This window comes from Malaclemys terrapin, chromosome 1 (assembly GCF_027887155.1).
Source record: "Malaclemys terrapin pileata isolate rMalTer1 chromosome 1, rMalTer1.hap1, whole genome shotgun sequence".
NCBI classification, from domain to species: Eukaryota; Metazoa; Chordata; order Testudines; family Emydidae; genus Malaclemys; species Malaclemys terrapin.
In genome coordinates this window covers 223580392-223602064 of record NC_071505.1, presented here as the reverse complement: position 1 = coordinate 223602064, position 21673 = coordinate 223580392, and the positions used below count along the sequence as shown (strand labels likewise).

At 41.6% G+C, this 21673-nt stretch overlaps 1 protein-coding gene across 4 annotated transcripts in view; it reads right to left on the bottom strand.

Moving 5' to 3' along the window:
• Positions 1-3995: 3995 nt before the first annotated feature.
• The window catches only part of PNPLA4 (patatin like phospholipase domain containing 4), a 43378-nt gene continuing 25700 nt past the window's right edge, over positions 3996-21673 (bottom strand). For 3 of the 4 annotated variants that reach the window (XM_054008178.1, XM_054008186.1, XM_054008205.1), the window contains 3 exons: positions 18798-18863; positions 12192-12344; positions 3996-5854 (listed from right to left, as the gene is read on the bottom strand). In XM_054008178.1, the coding sequence (XP_053864153.1) occupies positions 5723-5854; positions 12192-12344; positions 18798-18863 (351 nt within the window). In that variant the 3' untranslated portion in view covers positions 3996-5722. Of the gene's footprint in view, positions 5855-10508; positions 11391-12191; positions 12345-18797; positions 18864-21673 lie in introns of those variants that run through there. The other variant, XM_054008196.1, reaches the window with a different exon arrangement.

Here is a 21673-nt window from a genome sequence, read left to right as displayed (position 1 = left end):
GACAGGGGGAGGACTGCACTCTCCAAGGACTCAGCCCAGATGGTGACAAGGTCCGGGCCGAGGACATCCCAGAACACGTGGTAGAACTCCATGGTGAGCCCGTCCATTCCTGGGGATTTATTTGTGGGCATGCGGCGGAGGGCTTCCAAAAGCTCGGCCAGAGTAAGAGGCAGATCTAGCTGGTCCCATTGGGAGTCCATCCCAGAGCACTCTGCAGGCATTGGGATCAGTCGGATCCGGGGGAAAAAGGCTCGCGTAGAAGGCCCTAGCCCTCCTGTGCATCTCCTCTGGATCCATGAGGGGGGTGTCATCCTCTGCCAGAAGGTAGATGACATGCTTCTTAGCCCCCCTCTTTTTCTCCAGGGTGTAGAAGAAGTGGGAGCCGCGGTCCACCTCCTGAAGAAGGTGGATGCAGGATCGAACAAAGGCACCCCGGTCCCGATGGTCCGCAAGGGCCCAGAGTTCCTCCTGCTTCTCCCGGCATGCTCCACAGAGGGATGGATCCTCGGGGCTGGTGGCCAGATGCCTCTCCAACTCTCAGACCTCCCATTCCAACTGCTCTATCGCCACGTCCCTCTACCGACTGGCACCCTGGGTGAAGAGTCATGGCAGAAGAGCCAGGCGTGCACTTTCCCCACATCCCACCACCACTGCGCCAAGGGAAAGGCGTGCCTCTGCCCTCGCCAGGTCAGCCAGAACTCCCGGAAGGATGCCACGAAGCCCACATCCTCCAACAAGCTGTTATTGAAGTGCCAATAGGCTGGCCCCGGCCTCTCTGCGCTGAGAGAGGGCGTCACGGTCGCCAGATGGTGATCCAAGAACGGGGACGGCAGGATGCCAGAGGAGTGGGTACATGAAAGGTGATAAATAAAAGCGGTCCAACTGGGAGTGGTGCGACTGATGGGCCTCCACCCGGACAAAGGTGAACATCGACACGTTGTCAGGGTGATGGTTGACAATTTCCTGGAGGATGTCTGCAGTGGCCAGGCACTGCTTGGTCCCCGAGCGGTCACACTCATCGAGGGTGGTGTTAAAGTCCCCACCCAGGACCAAGCACTCGCAAGGATCCAAGGAGCTGAGGAAGGTGGATGCCTGTTGAAAAAAGCGCAGCTGCTCTGGGCCCAATGTCAGGGCATAGACATTGACGAGATTGACCACCAGCCCCTCCATGCAAACCCAGAGGTGCAGGAGGCTGCCCAGCACAGCTCTGGCAACCCCCAGCACCTCGGGCCATAGGTTGAGGGAGAACAGGGTACCACTCTGGCCTACAAGCTGTGAGGTGGCTAAAATAAACCCTGTCCCCCTACTCCAGCCGCCAACTTGCTTCGGCAGCTGGATCCGTATGGGTCTCTGCAGGAAAACCACAGAGTACCCTCCCACTCAAAGGAAGGAGAGCACCTGGCACCTGTGGAGACCCAGCCTACAGACCCAGGTGTTTAGTGTAGCGAAGGTGATGGGTAACATAGGGAGGGGCTGGGGCGATCCTCGCCAACAGGGATGCTTGCGGGCACTGTTGGGCCACACAGCAAACGGTGACTGAACCCGTCAGTAAGCAGGAAGTTACGGAAGCAGCGGGTCCGCTGGTAGGCAGAAGTGGACAGTCTCCCAGTCCCTTTACCCACCCCCAAAATGGCCCTCATGACCCAGAGGATTTGATGAAAGTCCCCCCAGAGCTGGAGAGCAAGCTGCACCTTGTTCCAGGACCCACAGGTGTCCTGGAGAAACTCTCGCAGCTCCTCCCGCAGCCTATCAGGGGTGAGGTCACAGGCCCCTGGCTGTCCTCCTGTGGGGCCCCTGTCGAAGCCCTGTGGCCTACCGAGACAGGCAGGCAGTGGGCGGACCCCTGGTGTGCACCCAATGTGCCGGCACCACGCAGCCCGCCTCAGACCCCAGCTCAGTCAGGGGCATCAGAGGGAAACTAGCAGCCCATAAGGGGTCGGGACAGGGGAACACGAAGGCCACTCCCTGGGGGTCATCCACTAGCAAGGGGAATGAGACAACCCCAGGATGGCAGCAGCATGGGAGGTGGAGGGGAGGGAGACGGGATCAGCATCAGGGATGGGGGCAGGGCAGGGATCAGGAGCGGGATCAGGGAGAGGAGTGTGATCGGGATCGTGAGTTCCGGCAGCTGAGCTACTGGGGGGTGGCACCTCTTGGCCGGGCTCAGGTATCAGGGACATGGGAAGGAAGCCCTCGGTGATGCTGGGCTCTTGCTCCATAGTGGGTGCTGCAGCTACAGCATTGATGGATGGAGAATCAGAAGTGGGGCCCCCACCTGGAAAGGAGGTAGGCTGCCCCGCATCAGCGAGGGGTGCCCCGGGTAACTCAGGGCTCCCCTGGTAACTCAAGGCCTTGCCGCGTGGCACTGACCTGGGCAGTGTGAGTGCCACTGAAAATCAGCTTGCATGCTGCCTTTGGCACACATGCCATAGGTTGCCTACCAGATTAGAAATTTATTGTAAACTGTTGGATCAACTACAGGCCAGTATATCAATTAAAGCTCCCAGCAATTTGTCTTTCTCAATAGTTTTCTTTATTTAACAAAAGAATTCAACTATGTGTCAAATGTTTCAAAGACTCTATAGTTCTTCGCTGAAACCCTGGATCTGCTCCTTGGCCTTTTCCAAAGCCTCTCCCCATTTAGGCTTCTACCTCTTCTTTCTGCATGCATCTCCTAGTAGATCTTCCACCTGCCTGGGCACGAAGGACAAAAGCTCCAAACCCCAGCCGGTCTCCTTCTCTGACTGAACAGGCCTCACCTTTTATAGTGCTGCCTCCAAGCAGTCACATGAACCATGATCACCTGACTCTGTCAGTCAAAGCCTTCAGACAGGGCACATTTTTTTTTATATGTACATGCACCAGAACCAATGACCTGTTATATTTATCTATTAAAAATGGAGGGAAGGGAATAATAGCCTATATCCTAGGGAGCAGTGTAAGGCTTCAGTAAATAGAGGTGGTGAAATAGTGAATTATTAGGCCCAGTCACTAGAACACAATCTCCTGGCTCCTATATTTGAGCACACATTTACATTCCTGCTAGGTTAAGCAGTGGAATGTTGTCAAACTGTAACAGAGGAATGTTGTCAAAAGTGCTAACAACTCATACCCAATTAACTAGATATACACAAAGGGTGAATTAAAAGCAACTGTACCTGGAACATTCAATGATTCAGTAATGGCTGTTTTCCTGCCAAATTCTAATGTTCTGCTTCACCCACTTCAGCACTATCGCTCTGCACATAAAGGTCACCAACAATATTTTTGAATGGGAAAAGTGCACTTTAAAAGGTGGAAGGCACCTTGGATGACAGTAATCATGAAATGTTGTCTGTAACTTGACTTCAGTAGGGCTTTTGATACTGTCTTAAATGACCTTCTCATAAGCAAACTAGGGAAATGTAGCTAAGAACCTACTCTAAGGTGGGTGCACAACTAGTTGGAAAACCATACTCAGAGTAGTTATCAATGGTTCACAGTCAAACCGGAAGGGCTTATCAAGTGGAATCCCACAGGGACCTGTCCTGGATTGGGTTCAAGATCTTCATATGATTTGGATAATGGCATAGAGAGTACACTTATTACATTTGAGGATGATTGCAAGCACATGGAAGGACAGGATTAGATTTCAAAATGATTTTGACAAACTGGAGAAGTGGTCTGAAATAAATATGATTACATTACATAAGGACACTTAGGAAAGAACAAGCAACTGCACAGATACAAAATAGGAAATGACTGCCTAGGAAGGAGTATTGCAGAAAAAGATATGGGGGTTGTAGTGGATCACAAACTAAATGAGTCAATGACGTAATATCCATGGGACCTTTCCACATCTGGGAAGGGAAAAATTTGTTGCTTTAAAGAACATGTAAGTAACATTTATATTTATTTTTACGCTGGTGTTCAAGGAAATGGCATTTTATCTCTAGTTACAGTAATTTCTTTGTGCTAGAAAGGAGGCAACACAAAAAGCACTTGAATCACATTGCTTCCAGATATTAATTTATTATTTGCAGACTCCAGTCCCAGTTAGTCTAAGTTTCAACATAAATTCTGCAATTGTGCAGTATTTTCTTTGCTAGGGCTTGGTTTATAAACAAGTGTAGTAGATGCTTTCAAATTCTCATCTATATATTTTCCATTACATAGACCGCGGCGTACTTGCCATTGTTCATTTGAACATTATATAATTTACACACAGTTTAATCTTTATAGTGCAAATAGACTAATCACTACATGTGATCCAAGCCATATGTTTTTTAAAGAACAAGGAATGTTACTGAAAATGCATACATAAATATAAAAAAAGACTTGTGACCATTTCATAATATAAAGGTTAAAGGCTTGATCCTTCAACCAATGAAGTCAAAAGAAAAGCCTTCAGAATCTGAACCTGTTAGTTATTGAGCTACCTGAATTCCAATAACTCCAATGGGAGTTGAGACCCTCAGGAATTGGCGTTATGTCTCTGCCAACCCTATCAGAGTAGATTTTACTGAAGAAAAAAAAAAAAAAGCAACTGTCAGAGCTTTTCAAAGAATTCTTGCTGAAATAGTTTAGATTTCCTTAATTAGCCCCTGTCAAATAGTATTTTAGAGAGATGGATAGAGATATTGAACTAGACTATAGTTGGAAATGTATGATTTGAATCTCTAAATACTAACATTTGAGATCTGCTGATCTCAGCAGAACATTTCAGATTAGGTCTCCAAAAAATTGCCTCTTAATTTCTGTAAATTATTCACTAAAGTTATTAGGGACCCTCTTATGACCTTGGGACGTCATCCTGCTCCCATTTAAGTAAATGGAAAAACTTATATTAGCTTCAGTGGTGCAGGTTATGCCCTTAGTGAAGGGGGAAAACATGCATTTATGCAAACTTTTAAAAAATATCGATCATTTGTCCAAAATGGATCAATGAAGTATAACACCATAGTACTGAGAAATTTACAACAAAATAAATACCTGACAAAGTTCCAAACATAAATTAGTTTATTAAAATTTAGTAGATAGAGAACCACTGCATAAATAAAATTAATTATATCTGGTGCAATCTTCTTTCCAACATTTTACAGAAAAAAGTTCTTAAATTTTGAAACAGATGGGTATTTCAGGATTTTAAAAGTCCTGGAACTGATTTAAAGGATAAAAATTTCTAATGGTGAAAAAAATACATGTATTATAATTAAAGAAATTCAATTAAATTGTTTTGTTTCTCACAATCTCTTTGTAATTAGAGTTCATGCTTGAAGTATTACAACCAGTCAATTACTGTGCACAAAAATAAGATTAACAGAGAAAGTACACAACTATTCAAAGCTTAAGAGAACTAGAAACAGTGCAAATTTTCAGGACATAACCTGAATGAGTGTCTCATATATGATTGATGTCAGCAATCATATTTTCAGTATTTCATGAAGTAATACACTAGTCTGTACCATACATCCTAAATAACAACCTTCTTTTAATTTTAATAGATTTTACTATTACACCTATTTGAAACAGCAGATCCTTTTACCATGTAAGTACTGTTTTCCATTTTGACATGCTCACAAATTTCAGCCAAAGCACCTGTATATTTTTTTGACTGATGCAATACCTCTGGCATTTGTATTTTAATAAACAAAAACCATGGCAGCAATATCTTGGGTTCTGCGTGACACATGTACTTTGTTTTGACAGCTATCAGACATTGTTAATTTTCCATGCACATCATCTATTCAAACCAGTTTTCCTTTAGTAGAAAATGTACAGCATCATCAAATCCATTTTGGTACAGTGATTCCATCGTCTTCTGACTTGGTGGGAATAAAGCTTGATTAAGCCTTACCAGGTTGGCCACAGACAACTGCAACAGAGAAGTATTTTAAATTAGGCAACTGTCGGGACCAACTATTGTATTTTGATTTTCTTGTTCTCTTTGTCTCTTCATCTCTCCTACCCCCCTTTAGGATGGATAGATGATGTTTCCAAAATCTAAGGACTATTCAAGACGCCAGTTGATCATCCTGATAGTGTAATGATTGTCTGGCTATAGATATGCTCTCCCTCTTTACATTTTAGATTCTTTCATTAAGACTATTTTATTTGTAGGTAATTTAATCCAATAATAAATAAAATTACAATGAATAAGATATTAGACATTTATTAGTTTAAATTATTAACTCATTTAATATATATTTTATTTCTTACACACTTCATAAATGGTGCAATATAATTACAGAATAATAATTACTTTTATTTTAAATAAATAATTAATCAAATTTTGCAACTATGGAATCACCAAGTCTCTGGAGCCTTGTCTGAGTTGAATAGGGCAGTTCAAAACTCTCAGAACTATTGTTTCAGGTTGACTGCAGATTCAGACACGTATCCATTGATTTGGTTAACATTTTCAAGGTTGTCTCTGTAACTCTGAGGACTAGAAACTGTTTTAAGTGACACCTCAGATTCTGGAGCACAATGTGGGGCAAGAAGTGACTTCTGTAGCAAATTCCACAGATGCAGAAAACAGAGGGCCCTCCAAATAAACTCTTTAGCATGTATGGATGAGGCACCAAACTTTGTTTATACAACCAAGACTCAGCTAGATGACTCAGTTGGATGATATCAACTTATTTTCTATATGGATACATGATGCAAATATTAGCCAAGTAATGTGTGGCAGATAGCATATACATGTTAATTCCACCTACAAAATCATCTTTCCAAACCATTCCTACTGCTGAAATCCTTGTCCATATTCTAATCATCTTACCTTGAATAATGCAACCTTTTCCTGTCTGTCCTCAGCACTCCCTGCCACTGCCAAAGTAATCTCTCTCTCATCACTTCATCCACATCCCTGAATCTTTCCATTGGTTTATTGTATCTCACAGTAATTTCACTCTTGTACAGAAGACTAGCACACCACTGAACTCCCAATTAAGATCTATTTTAAGTGCTTAATTAGGACTTCGGTGGTGCAAAAGCCTTGTGCTGGTCATCTGCATAAGAAAGAATTCGTCATACTGCATATGACTCGAGTTCCTCATTCTCTTCACAAGTAAAAAGGCAGAAAATACTGCAAGTGAACTGTCGGTTGAATGCCTGGCTTGGATTTGTGGAATATTGAGCCATATTGCTCTGGGAGAGAGGACTATAGGAAAAAGACAGTCTGCATCTCACAAGCAGGGAGCTAATCTTCCCAACTGGAAACTAACTGGAGCAGCTAAGAGGGCAACATAGGAGGAGGAGGCAAATGTGGTAGAAACTCAAATCTAGTGCATCATAAATAAACTAAACTGATGTGACATAGAACATGAAAACACAACATTTTTCAACTGTTCTGTGGTAGGAGTCTGGACAACAAGCAAGAGAAATAGGAAATTTACATTGGTGAGCATAAATTTGATATAACTGGCACTACTGAAACAGTGGGATGATTTACATGACTGGAATGTTAAAATCCTTTGGTTTAGGAAGGACAGAATGGGTGAAAGAATTGGGGTGTGATATTAAAGATACCATTACTTGTTTTAGAGTTATTTGTAACTCAGAAGCATAGGATCTTGAATGCATATAGATCAATGTGCTAACTAATAAAGCCCAGGAGAGTGTATTCGTGGGAGTCTGTTACAGACCACTGAATCAAACCAGAGAAAGCAGGATTAGTTACTTTCTTAAGCACTTGTCTTTAATATGAGGAAGGAAAGATTGTGTTGTGAGGGGGGACTTTAAATATCAGCAACATATACTGGAAGTCTCAAGCAACCAATAGAAAAAAATTATGAGAGTATCTAAAAATTATAGATAATTTCCTAATACAAAAGTATTGCACCCAAAAGGAGTTAGCTCTATTTTGGACCTCATTATGATGGAAAAACAATCATTGGACTAGAAGTTGGTATTTGCCTAGGAATCATGATTACATTCAATTAAGGGCAGACAGAGGACAATCCCAGACATATCTGGTGCTTCAAAAGGGTTAATTTCCCAAAGATGAGGAATATTATGAGCAAAATGGATTGGGAGAAAAAATTTAGGCAGAAAAATCTGAATGAAAATCTCAAAGAAGATCTTATTAGATGTCAAAAAAGCCATAATTTCATAAACAAGAAAGAATACAAATCTGGCTGAAAGCCCATCCTGCTTCATTAGTAAAGTGAAGGGAGCAATTAGAAATAAAAACCCAAATATATAACAAATAGGAAAAAGGGAAATAAACAGTAATAGATAATTGATAAGGGAAGGTTAAGACATCAAGGGAAAAAATGAATGGAAAGGCTAAGGACAATAAGGAGCGTAAGTACAGGTGACCCTACCAGCATCCACTCAAAGTGCCCCAATTCATTAATGTTAAAGTATCTGATAGGTGTCATGTAATTGGAAAACTAACACCACACTGATCATTAATATTCTTGAGTGGTGTATTTATGGTAAATGCCCAAGGGGCTATACAAATATGAAGGAAATGTAGAAAAGGTATTTACCAGACAAGTAAACAGGTTTTTCCCAGACAAAGGACAGCCTGATGCCTCCAGTGGTCATCAGAGTCAATAAGCAATCACATGTCATTTGCATTTTAGCAAACACCAGTGGAGGAAGAAGCCATGGAAAGTTCTTCATTAACAGAAACCATGTCTCCTTCCTCACAGCCTGAATGAGCTTTACTTTGGGTGTGTGTGGTGGGGTAACCTTCAGAAGAGTCAATTACTGAAGTTCACTAGATTATAAAAGATAGAAGCAAAGACCCCCTAAGATGACAAAGGAAACAAACACTATAAACTTTGTGGGACATCTTGACCAGAGGGGTGGTCAGCCATCTTGCTGGAAGGTTGACTGATAAGGAAACTACCTTGAACAAAGGCTGTAGGTTACACACTAGAAAGCATTTTTCACTTTTATTTGGTTAGAACCATTTCTAATACTATCTTTTGTACTTGAGCACACTTAAAATTCTATATCCAACTTGTTTTATTTTCAAGCTATACCAACCCAGTGCTGTGTTTGAAACAAAATGATTGCTAGCTCCAGTTAAAGTGATAAAGCTGTGCATTTTGTCTCTTTAGAGGAACAAACGACCCTTCTTATTCCACTGAATGGTCCAGGGAAGAACTAGACATTGCAGAGCACATGCTTTTGAGAAAAACTGAGACTGGGGAGGAATATTTGGGTCATCTTGCAGAGCTGGTGTATACTGGACTGTGGCTAGGGTTTAACAAGCAGGCTGCTGGAATCAGAGTTGCTGGTTCAGACCTGCTTATCACAGACACTCAGTGCATGGCTTGTCTGCAGGCTTTCGGTATCCAGGCTGAGCCACAGCAGCAGAGCATTTAAGGCACAAGCATTACGGGCAATCAATGACAAATCCCTTACTGGTTTGGCTTGCAGTATATTAGGAACAAAAGAAATCCCTCAAATGGTATACTACCCCATATTCCCTTGTTAACAGATGGAGATGGTAAAATTGTTAATAATGATGCAGAAAAGTTCCATAAATATTTCTGCCCGATATTTTGAAAGAAAGGGGATGAAATATTCATTTCAGATGTGGATGATGTACTTTCCAGCCCATTAGTAACAAAAGAAGTTAGTCAATCATCATCTACTAGGAATAAATATTTTTCAATCAGCAGACCCAGATAACTTCCACCCATGAGTCCTGAAGAGTTGACTGAGGAGCCTTTTCTGGCAGCAGAGAAAGACTCCAGCAGTGGGGAAAGGCTCTGCCAGCTCCCCGCTGCTGATGTCAATTTTTAATAAGTGTTGGAACAGTGGAAAAATTCCACAAAATTGGAAGAGTGCTAATGTTGTGCCAATACTTAAAAAGGGCAAGTGGACACAGGTAACTATAGCTAGTTAACCTGACATAAATCCCAGCCAAAATAATGGAAAATCGGATAGGATATTCAATTTGATAAAGCATTAAAAGGTAGGAATATAAATAATGCCAGTCTACATGGTTTTACAGAAAGTATGTATCATCAAACAAAACTGATTTCATTCTTCGAGGAGCTTACAAGTTTGGTTGATAAAGTTAATTGCATAGACCAGGGATCGGCAACCTTTAGCACGCAGCTTGCCAGGGTAAGCCCCTTGGCGGGCCGGGCTGGTTTGTTTACCAGCCGTGTCCACAGGTTCGGCCGATCGCGGCTCCCACTGGCTGCGGTTTGCCGTCCCAGGCCAATGCGGGAAGCGGCGCGGGCTGAGGGATGTGCTGGCTGCGGCTTCCCGCAGCCCCCATTGGCCTGGACTGGCAAACCACGGCCAGTGGGAGCCGCAATCAGCTGAACCTGCGAACGCGGAAGGTAAACAAACCAGCCCGGCCTGCCAGGGGGCTTACCTTGGCAAGCTGCATGCCAAAGGTTGCCGATCCCAGGCATAGTCCTAATATATTTCGACTTGTAATGTGTTTGACTTAATACAGCCCCACATTCTGATTAAAAATTAGCACCACAAACTATCAATAAAGAACACATTAAAGGGATTAAGAACTAGCTAACTGACATAAATCTCAAAATAGTTGTCAATGGGGAATTCATGTTGAATGGGATATTTCTAGTGAAGTTCTGCAGGTATAAGTACTAGTCCAGACACTATTCAACATTTCATTGATGAGCTGGAGGTAAATATAAAATCACTTCTGATAAAATTTGCATACAACACTAAAACTGTCAGGGCGGTAAGTAATGAGGAAAACGGCAATTATATAGAACAATCTGGATCTCTTGGTAAGTGGGTCCATTCAAACCAAAGGTATTTTAATACAGCCAAATGCAAGGTGATACATTTAGGAACAAAGAACCAGGAACAAGGCTATACCTACAGAATTGGGGACTGTGTCCTGGAAATCAGTGAGTATGGAAAGCATATAGGTGCCAGAGAACAAACAACTCAACATGAGCTCCCAGTGCCATGCTATGGCAAAAAGGGTTTATGTGATCCTTGGATGTATAAACAGGTTTTACCTCTGTATACAGCACTGATGCAAGAGATACTGGAATACTGCATAAAATTCTTGTGTCCACATTTTAAAAAGGATGTTGAAATATTGGAGAGTGTGCAGAAAAGAGCCACAAAATTTATGAGGGCGTGAGAAAATGCCTTACAGTGAGAGACTAAACAAGCTTAATCAGGTTAATTCATCAAAAATAAGATTGAGAGGTGACATCATTACAGTGCATAAGTGTAGAGAGAAAATACTGGGTAGTAAAGGGCTCTGCAGTCTAGTGGAGTAAGGCACAACAAGAACCAATGGTTGGAAGCTGAAGTTAGACAAATTTAAATTAGAAATTAGGCATAAATTTTTAACAGTGAGGGTGATTAACCATTGGAACTAAATACCAAGGGAAATGGTGGATTTTCCATCTCTTGAGGTCTTCAAATCAAGCCTGGATGTCTTTCTGGAAGATATGCTTTAGTCAAAGACAATTTATGCTTTAGTCATACCAAATTACTGGGTTCTATGCAAGGGTAACTGGGTGAAATTTAATGACCTGTGATACACAGGAGGTCAGACCAAATGATCTAGTGATCTCTTCTGGCCTTAAAATCTATGAATCTATGAAGAAGGCCCTTACACCTTGTGTACACAAGGAAATTAATCAGCATATAAGGTTGCCCTGTTCAGGTTTTCCCATGATCATCCTATCCTGGAAAATCTGTAAGTGTGCTCAGTACACACTGCCAGCTGTCCAGTTTTGTGGGCTCAGGATCATCCTAGATGTCTTGGATTTTTGTACCTCAGAGGTGACAACCCTACTGGCATAGCTACTGCAGAGTAACTCCCTGTGTGGACACTATTCTGGAATAAGAATCACTTTATTCTGGAATAATTACTCCACTTTGGAAGTTGTAGGTCATGCTATCTAATCTTTCCCCAGGCCTTTGCTGGAGGAATTGTATTAGGATAGAATAACTTCTTTTTTTTTTTTTTTTTTAAACATTGCTCTATAGTATCGAGTTTGTAGCCTTTTAAAAAAAATGTACATGTGCCCATTGAGCTCATTTTATAAACTGAAAATCCAACACTTCATTTTTTCTTTAAACACACCTAAAAAAGATTAGGTACTCAATTCCCATAAAAAGTCAATGGGAGTTGGGTACCAAACTATCTTAGCTGCTCTTGAAAATTACATAAAACAGCTAGCAAAAATAAAAATAATTATGCTATCACCGAAAGTAGTTAAAAACAAGTCACTCACCATTAAGTCTTGCTTTGCAACTTTTATATAGAGATCTACATGTCCTTTGTCTTGTGGACAGATATCTAATCGACCACTGAAAGGAGAAACAGTGACTGTTCGTCCCACAGGCAGAATAGGGAGGCCGTTGGTAAGGCCACCATCAATCCATTTCTATTGGAAAAAAAAAAGTCAAGAGTTTGTTATGTGCTGACTAGAGCTGGGTCAAATTTTTCATAGTGAATGTTTTATTAGTTGAAAATGCAGTTTTGGTCAACCTGAAACTATTCATGAATTTGACATGAATTCACATATATTTTCTCCTTAAATATATTTTTCTGGATAGAGGAGGAGACGGCCTTTCCCTTATAACTGCCATCCCACTAGTTTGATCATTCACCTGGGATATGGAAGACACAAGTTTAAATTTCCCCTTGACCTGATGTAGAGAAGGAATTTGAACTTGTTCTCCCTCATTACAGGAATGATTCCTAACCCCTGGACTATGGGATACACTGGGGCAGATATCTCATAGTCTTTCCCACTATGTATAAACAATGAAGTAGTCACTGGAGTGGGGACTTGAATTTGGGCATCCCACATCATAGATGAGTGTCCTAACCACCACGCTACAGCGATAGTCTTACTCACTCTCTTTGGTCCAATGAATAGTGACTGGGCCAAAAGGAGGGAAAGAATATCTCTGTAGTCTGGTGGCTAGGGAATTCATCTATGACAGGGGTCGGCAACGTTTGGCACGCAGCTCGCCAGGGTAAGCACCCTGGTGGGCCGGGCCAGTTTTATTTTCCTGCTGACGTGGCAGATTCGGCCGATCGCGGCCCCCACTGGCCGCGGTTCGCCATCCTGGGCCAATGGTGGCGGCGAGAAGCCGCGGCCAGCACATCGCTTGCCCGCACCGCTTCTCGCCGCCCCCATTGGCCCGGGACGGCGAACCGCGGCCAGTGGGGGCTGCGATCGGCCGAACCTGCCGCGTCACCGGGTAAATAAAACTGGCCCGGCCTGCCACGGTGCTTACCCTGGCGAGCCGCATGCTGAACGTTGCCGACCCCTGATCTATGATGTGGGATACTCAAAATTATTTTTGGCAAGTTTTGAATTTAGTTCAACCCGAATCAAGTATTTTTTTCAATTTTTCAAAACCGCTAACTAACAGAAAAATCAAGTATTTGCCCAGCTCTAGTGCTGAACCTTTGTCATTGGCCCCCTTAGAACACATAAACAAAAAAAAAATGTTAAAAAACATGTTGAATATATACTGTACTTCTCAGAACACTATAAAAGAAACATTATGTTTTCCTGAATACCAAATAAACCAAAATTCTAAAGTCTGGACAACACAAAGTATTCATTGTTCACTGGGTAACATTATATACATGTATTACTTTATTAGTGAATGTTTCATATATACTTGGTACTCTGGACTGGTCTTAAATCTTGACTCGCTAATTTTGGTTTGTTTGTTTTTTAGTTAACAGATTAATAAGAACATACGAAGATCAGTAAAATAAAAACCTCAAAAGCACAATACAACAGAATTCCTCAGAGATTATATAGAATTTAGAATACTAATAATTTACAATTTTGCATGTTGATATAACGTGTGTGTGTGTGTGTGTGTGTGTATATACACATATAAACAATAGAAATGTTTTATGTATATGTGCATGCATATATCTATATAACAACTCTAAGATCTAACAGGGTATTCTAGAACAATTATTCTAAACAAAACAAAAATGTGTAGCCCATGAAAATATGGATGCAAATGAACTTTTTGCAGAAAGTTAAAAGATACAACTGGAATTCCAATTTCCATTGTTCAAGATGAAAATTTCTATCTAATCATACAGATGAGTGCTTTTATATAACACTTCTTTTATTTAAACTATTTATTATTTTTAAAAGACCAGTTTGTTCAACTAATTAACAATCCAAGTAACTACAACAGAAGGTACTGCTTGCATGTTTTATTTATGAGGGCTGTGAGCAGCACACTGCACAAAAACTGCAGAAGTGGTCAGTCAAACTATAGTTATAGATAAGAAGCCAACTTAAGAGAACTTATCTACCCCATTCATGAGACTTCTCATTACTTCCAGAGGAGCAGTTCATTGGTACCTATCATAGAAAGGATGTAGATAAAACACCACTAAAGTGTGTAATGAAGCTATTACTGTCATAGTGCTTGAGTAAACACATTATAACTCACAATCAAATCCTTCTGGGGAAATTCTGCACCACTGCGCAATGCAGAATGTTGCAGAATAACACTGTGTGCAGAATTTCCATTCCGCCACAGAAATGAGCTGCAGTGCTGCTAGCCACCAGTAGGGGCTGCTGGACCTGGCAGAGCCCACATAGAAGGCACTGCCAGGAGGAGGAGGAGGAGGAGGAGGGAGCTAGAGGGTTCCTGGCAGCTGCAGTTCCCAGCATGCCCTGAGGGAAGGAGAGGGCGGCACACAGGAAACTCCGTGCAAGTCTGGGACTGAGCATCAGGCTGTATTTCCCACTGGACCCCTAGGGAGCGAGGGCGAAAGGGGCTGCGGGTATCTGGTCAGGTGGGAGGGGCCCACAGCTGGGGTCTGTCAGAGGAAGGGGTTTGGGTATACTGGCGAGGGGCCCTCCCCGCAGCTGGGCTTTGGGGGAGGGATTGTGGGTGCCTGGCCCCCCAGCTTGGCTCTGGGCGGGAGGGAGAGGAGCAGAGAAACAGGAACTAGGTTGTCATAGGGATTTTTTTTAACTCTCTATTCCTGGGGGAATTTGTTGTTTGTGTGTATTGTTACAGACATACTTGCTGACAGGTATTTCAAAATAAATTACCAAAATAATTGAAACTGGCATGATTACGTAGCATTATTTTGACAAAAAAATTGAAGAATTTTGCAGAATTTCAAAATATTGTGCACGGAATTTTTAATTTTTTGGTGCAGAATGCCCCCATAAGTAAAGCTAACCAGTATCAAGTTTGTACACACCGATACGAATTCGGACGTAGTTTCAGGATTCTCAAACAAATAATTGAACACTAATTCGATTGTATACATCAAAAGTCTTGTCTGAACTATTAAATTAGTAACTGAAATAATCAATTTAAAGATAACCCCCTAGATCAAAAAACACTACATTAGCCAATTGGCATATTATAGCAATCTTTAAAAAATCAGGTGTGGTACTCCATTTATTCTTTGCTTGCCCAATGCTAAGACAATTTGGATAACATAACTCAAGGGACAAAAGCGCACACATTCTGGCTATGAAAATCAATGACAGAATGCTGACAGGAGATGAGTATCAGATCTTCAAAAAAGGTTAAAAAAACTATGCCACATGATGGCAATGGTAATAGTAACATATTATGTTTCCCAATTTAATTATAGCAATTTGTTTCATTATATTAACAGTGTTCTGAGTTACCATGAAGTTAATAGTTGCTATTCCATGCACCTGCTGTGGAAACAAGGACATTTTATAATTTTCTGACATTAACTAGCATTATCCTGACTGGTTAAGCTTTTTGGGGAAACAACACCTATCAATCAATTTCAATAAATTATTCATGTCTAAACTATTATTATATTTATATATTAACTTGGGTCAGAAGATTATCTTCCCTAATTTGGAAGCTAGAGTATGCCTCACCAAATCTACACCAAAATTCATGCGTTTGCTAAACTAGACTGAATTTGTTTTATGCTTAAAGAGATATCTGAGTAAGGCTTTGACCTCCCAAAAAAACACAAATTTTGTACTTGGCTGAAACAATTTTCAAAACTTTATAACTTTGTTATTTTACTAATCGTAAATTGTATTCCTACAAACAACACAAGAGATATTAAGTCCTCATTGGAGGAATGAGCTGATGGCATGTGCACAATTAATAAGTGCCCACTATCCAAGTGCAAAACAGTGCAAATTTCTGTAAACTTAATGGCAGATGACGAAGACACCTCTGGGATTCAGTCACAGGAAATGCGGTTGTGATAGCTTTCCAAAAGAGCCAATTACCTCTACTCTGTCTGAAAATGGTTTATGGCCTTTGTCACATGAAGTGAAACCAGTCCTTCAATTAGAAGGACACTGCAAGACCCTAGCAATAATTAATGAGGTGACCAACGTATAGCAAGCATTACCTCTGTCTATAACATCTTCTGGTTCAGCAGCTCTTCTGGGGCTCTCCATATTCCACCATTTGGCTGCAAAGCTACCTCTATAGTGGACTGGTCTCTGCTGTAGGCCAGCCTATTTTTCAGCTCTACAAGGGCAGTTGCCCTGGGACCAGCTCCCTATCTGTGACCAGCCATGTGATTCTGTAACCTGGCCTTCCCTCTGTAGCCAACTCCAAATCTGACAATTCCAGAAGATGCTCCCTCTCTCACATGCCCACATATTGTGACTCTATGACAGTCTTCTTTTTGCCTGGTCCCCCAGAACAATTGGGTTGTCACCAACTATGTATTACTTACACTACTGTATTTTTAATAAGAATCTCACATCCTACTTTCTTTAAATTCCCATTTTTCTAACAGTTTAACATGTCCAACTTTGTAATCTCACAACTCAAACTTTCAACTTTTTTTTTCTAATTTTGTTTATATTGCAAAATGCCCCTCCTCAAAACTTCAACATTTGTGAGACCATACACAACTTCTAAAAGGGGCTGAATTACAAATCATTTGTTCCATAGGCTTAAGCACTGCAGTCCCAGTTCCAATTAATTTCCATGCCATTACACAGTACCTTTAGAGCTATGAACACTGACTGAAAATGCAAAAACTTCTGAATTATTATAAGTGGCTCAAAGTGCAAAGATAGGGGAAATTCTGAAATAGTGTGCAATGAAAACCAACCCAGAAACTCAAATTGAGGATGTAAAGCATGAGGGCTGGGCTTAATGGAATCTACACAGACCAGTAAATGAAATTCTCTAAATATATTGCATCTGCAGAACCATTTTTTTAAGAGTCACATGCTTTGCTTCATGAGCCACAGAACCATCACCAAGCAGTAAAATTTTTGCATGTCTCATCCACTCTTTAAGCATTCTGGAACACAGGGTGAAAGACCCCACACTTTCTAATTGCCTATAAATTCCCCTTCACATCAAATGCAATAATCTTCTGTTGCTCTCCACTTTAGGGGATTAGCAACAAGTTTCAGGAGGAAGACTGAGTACTCCTAAACAAATGAAGTACTACTTCCCCCAAATTGTCCACATATCTGCCCTTCCTTTAGTGGAATGGAATCTAAGTCCTCTTGGACAACACTAACTGAGCCAGACCAGGTAACTTCTGATCTGAAATGGCCTATCCTTTCAACTTCTTGCCAAACACTGAAAAAACTACTGCAAACTTCTTAGTGTAGAGAATATACAAAGCTAGCCCCCTAGCAGGGGTACAAATAGCAGTGAAGACGGTAAGGGACTGATTAAGCAAGAAAAGACACACCTGAAGCCTGTGCATATGTACCCAGGTATATAACCTACATGGCTCAATAGTTGCCCAAGCAGTGCCTCCCCCATCTACACTGCTCTTTTTAGCAATGTAGCAACCTGCTGTCTGCCCACTGCAGGAGCCTTCTCTGGCAGCAGAGAAAGACTCCAGCAGTGGGGAAAGGCTCTGCCAGCTCCCCGCTGCTGGAGTCTTTCCCCACTGCCTTCCTCTTGGCAGAGCCTTTAACTGATATGTGTAGCTTCACACTACAATGTGGACGCAGCCTGTTTTTCACTGTGGCATGTAGCTACACATACCCTATGTGCTGCCACAACTGATGTGCAGTATAGAGATAGCCTTAGATTTACAAAGAGATTTCGTCCCATTCAAGTAATAGAGTGCTTTTGACTTCCAGTGTATGTACCCTGAATTGTGAAAACAAGATCAACATCCAAATGACTCCATCTGGCAAAGAGTGAGGTTGCTACTGAATTTCTGGGGGACCTTTCATCATGGTCTGACCCCTCAGACTGAGGTTAATGGCTAGGGTGGTGCTCTTACGTGCCAGATAGGTCATCAGTGGAGTTGAATTGTACAAGGCACTACTACATACATCATTCCAACAACCAGGAAATGAACTCAAGCTTTCTCTTGGCAGCCAAATACTAAATTGCCAAAGATGAATGCATTTCAGTGATGCGCAATATGATTTATTTGAACTTATTCTGCAAAAGATCTGATGGGAGGAAAAACACTAAATGTAACATTAACATTTTGGTACATCTCAGCTGAGTCCAACTACAATTTTTAGAAGGAAAAAATTACCTAGAGATTTTTGTGTTACAAACAATACTGTAATCATTAGCAGCCCATCAGACTAGATAAACAACTGGATATTATATTAACATTTTAAGAATGCTGCTTTCAGGTCACTACCATTTCCAAATGTATAGTGTCTCTGGCGTTCGCTATGTTTGTATAAGAATGGATTGCAATGACTTCCTTTAGTGCTCTTTTCATCTACAGTGTTAAATAAATAACGATCAGTGTGTAACGAAACAATGGACTTGTGATTCTCCCTTCTCCCCAGCCCCCAAATTCATCTGAGATTTTGATGTCACAAATGAAAAATGCTTTTGTAATTAAATATCCAAGTCTTCAAACATCACAATATTACCTCTCCTTTATATTCCACTGCTTTAATTCCTGCATACACTGGCACAAAACTGCTGGCTAGGAGGACCTAGAGAGGAAAAAAGAAAAAAGAAGGTGTCAGTAAAATGAATCTGAAAATATGAATATTTCCTTGTGTGTCATTTAATCTTTACCAGTTAATACAGTAATCATTATTCAACATGTTAGTTCCACTTCAAAATAACCATTTAAAAACATATTCATCTCAATATCTGCTATGTACTGTATGTCAAAATGTGATTAAGAATTCAGGACTGTTATTTTAGTTAAGTTACAAATGGCAATCTCAGAGAGTGCACATGGTACAAATCAATTATTCTGTCATTGATTTAATAATGTTTGGCTTAGAAGAATCAGAACTAATTTTAGATTTACTTTATTCTTTCATGTTGCTGCAAAATCACCATTTCTTAATATAGATTTAAATCTAAATATATGTAGATTGTAAACAAACTGTTATTCATGGTTATATACTGAAAAGTGAAGCTACAACTGGCGAAAGACAGGCATTTAGCAGATACTTTGGCACAGTGTTTTTCTTTCTAATACATCAGTTTTTTCTGAATAATAATGCAGTATGATAGGAATTGAACTTTTATAAATGATAGCCTTAAAATTCACATATGTATACCATCCACCTAAATGAATACTTTTTCTTTTATTTTTGTGTGCTGGGCTATCACAGAATGACAGCGACAAGTTACTATTTGTACTTACATTAGTTCATACTAAATAACCGGCTGGATTTTGGCTCTCGTAAAAGTGATACACAAAGATTACATTCATATCAGTACATACAACTCAATTTAAAAATCAGCCAAAAAATAAAATCTTTGTATTCCATTAAGCAATTCTTTGTAATTATTCTTTGTAAAAAAAAAAAAAATTCTTCATATCCAACTATACTGCATTTTTACCATTACAACCCTTTTCACTGCTAACAGTGGTTACAATCATCAGGGCCAAGTGTTATGGACACATCAAGCATATAACTTGTCAAAAATGACAAGAGCAGAGCAGTTCCCAAGGCAACAGTTTGTAGTTTTCTAGCTTAGAGCAATACACTGCAATGCAGCACACACCTAGAGAACTGACTCTACACTTTTCAGCACTGGTTATTGTAATAGAGAACATGCATTCACTGCAGATTGCTGTTCACCTGTCTTCTCTCCAGAACAAAGGACATAACTATTCTACTCTATTCTACATAGGTTTTTATACTGCACTCATCACCATAGTATCTGAGTTCCTTCCAGTAGTGCACTAAGCAATGTGACTACACAATTGTCACGTTCAGGTCTCTCATCCGCTCTTAAGGGGTAGAAACAAGTGCAGTGGAGTGTCTTGTTTTGGTAGGTTTTTTTTTTAATATACCTGTTGCTATGTGTTTATATTAGAGAAGGCAAAATAAAAGAAATGTGCCTTGCACTTGCAGCAGAAAGTGAAGTCTGTGATGTTTCTTAGTCTTCATTCGACAGTCCCAGACTGCAACTGCCACCCAAGAAAGTTCTACTTCCTGCACAGATGAGCTTCACTCTTACTGTCAAGAGTTACATTATGTCATAGGAATGGAGCTGTTGACCATGATCTTTTTGCTATCCCAGGCACAGACCATGGAGTGCTTTGAGGAGGACTGAAACCCTGAACTTGACACAAAATTCTATGAGAAGCCAGTGAAGAGAGTGGAGGACAGGTCTGATATACTCACTGTAGGCTGTGTTGCTGAGACGATGCCCTGTACCGTTTTGTACTAGTTGTACTAGTTTCCTAAGTGCTGAAGGCTTCATATCCAACTATACTGCATTGCTGTAGTCTAGCTGAGAGATGAGGAAGGCATCAATAACTGAGACCAGCTGTTTGCCCACCAGAATAATGGAGTCTCCTAGCCAACCAGAAGTGACAGAAAGCATTACTTATGTCTGTTGGTATGTGAGAGCTCAGAGTCACTGAGGAATCCAAGAGTACTCCTGGACTACAGACTGAATTGACCAACTGTCAGGGCCGGCTCTAGGATTTTTGCTGCCCAAAGCAAAAACAATTTTGGCCGCCCCCCCCTTCTTTAATTACCCCATCCCCGGCCCCGCCTCAACTCCGCCCCTTCCACAAATCCCCAGCCCTGCCTCCTCCCCCCAGGCTCTCAAGCCTAGGGGGGAGGGAGAGGGAGAAGCGGCGCCCGCACCGCAGCCACTCGGAGTCTCCCCCTCCCTCCCTCCCAGGTTTGAGAGCCTCGGAGGGAGGGGGAAACTCTGTGTGGCCCCGGCGCGGGCGCCGCTTTTCCCCCTCCCTCCCAGGCTCTCAAGCCTGGGAGGGAGGGGGAGCAGCGGCGCATGAAACGGCCGCTCGGGATCTCCCCCGCCCTCCCAGGTTTGAGAGCCTGGGAGGGAGGGCGAGTAGCGGCGTGCGAATCAGCTGTTTTGCGCGCTGTGGCAGCAGCAGCGGAGGTGAGCTAGGGCGGCTGGGACACATTTTTAGGGGCGGCATTCTGGCGCCGGCCATGCTGCCCCTAAAAATGTGCCGCCCCAAGCACCAGCTTGTTCTGCTGGTGCCTAGAGCCGGCCCTGCCAACTGTGGATATGAACCTTCAACCAAAGGAGACTGTACACTGGCAGCAAATTCTTCAAAATATTTTCCTTTACCCATCTGCACCATCTCTTTCATGCTCAGATTCAGTTTCAGACAGCTGAAGTTCTCTGCTTTCTTCTTCAACAAAAATAGCCCACCAATTTTGAATATTGCCAGATTTAGCAAGATTTTCAAAACTGGCACTTAAATTCATATTTTGAGATCTAAACAAGCAGCTGGATTTTTAAGTGCTGAACATCCAGCAGCTCCAATTGACTCTAACAGATGCTCAGGAAG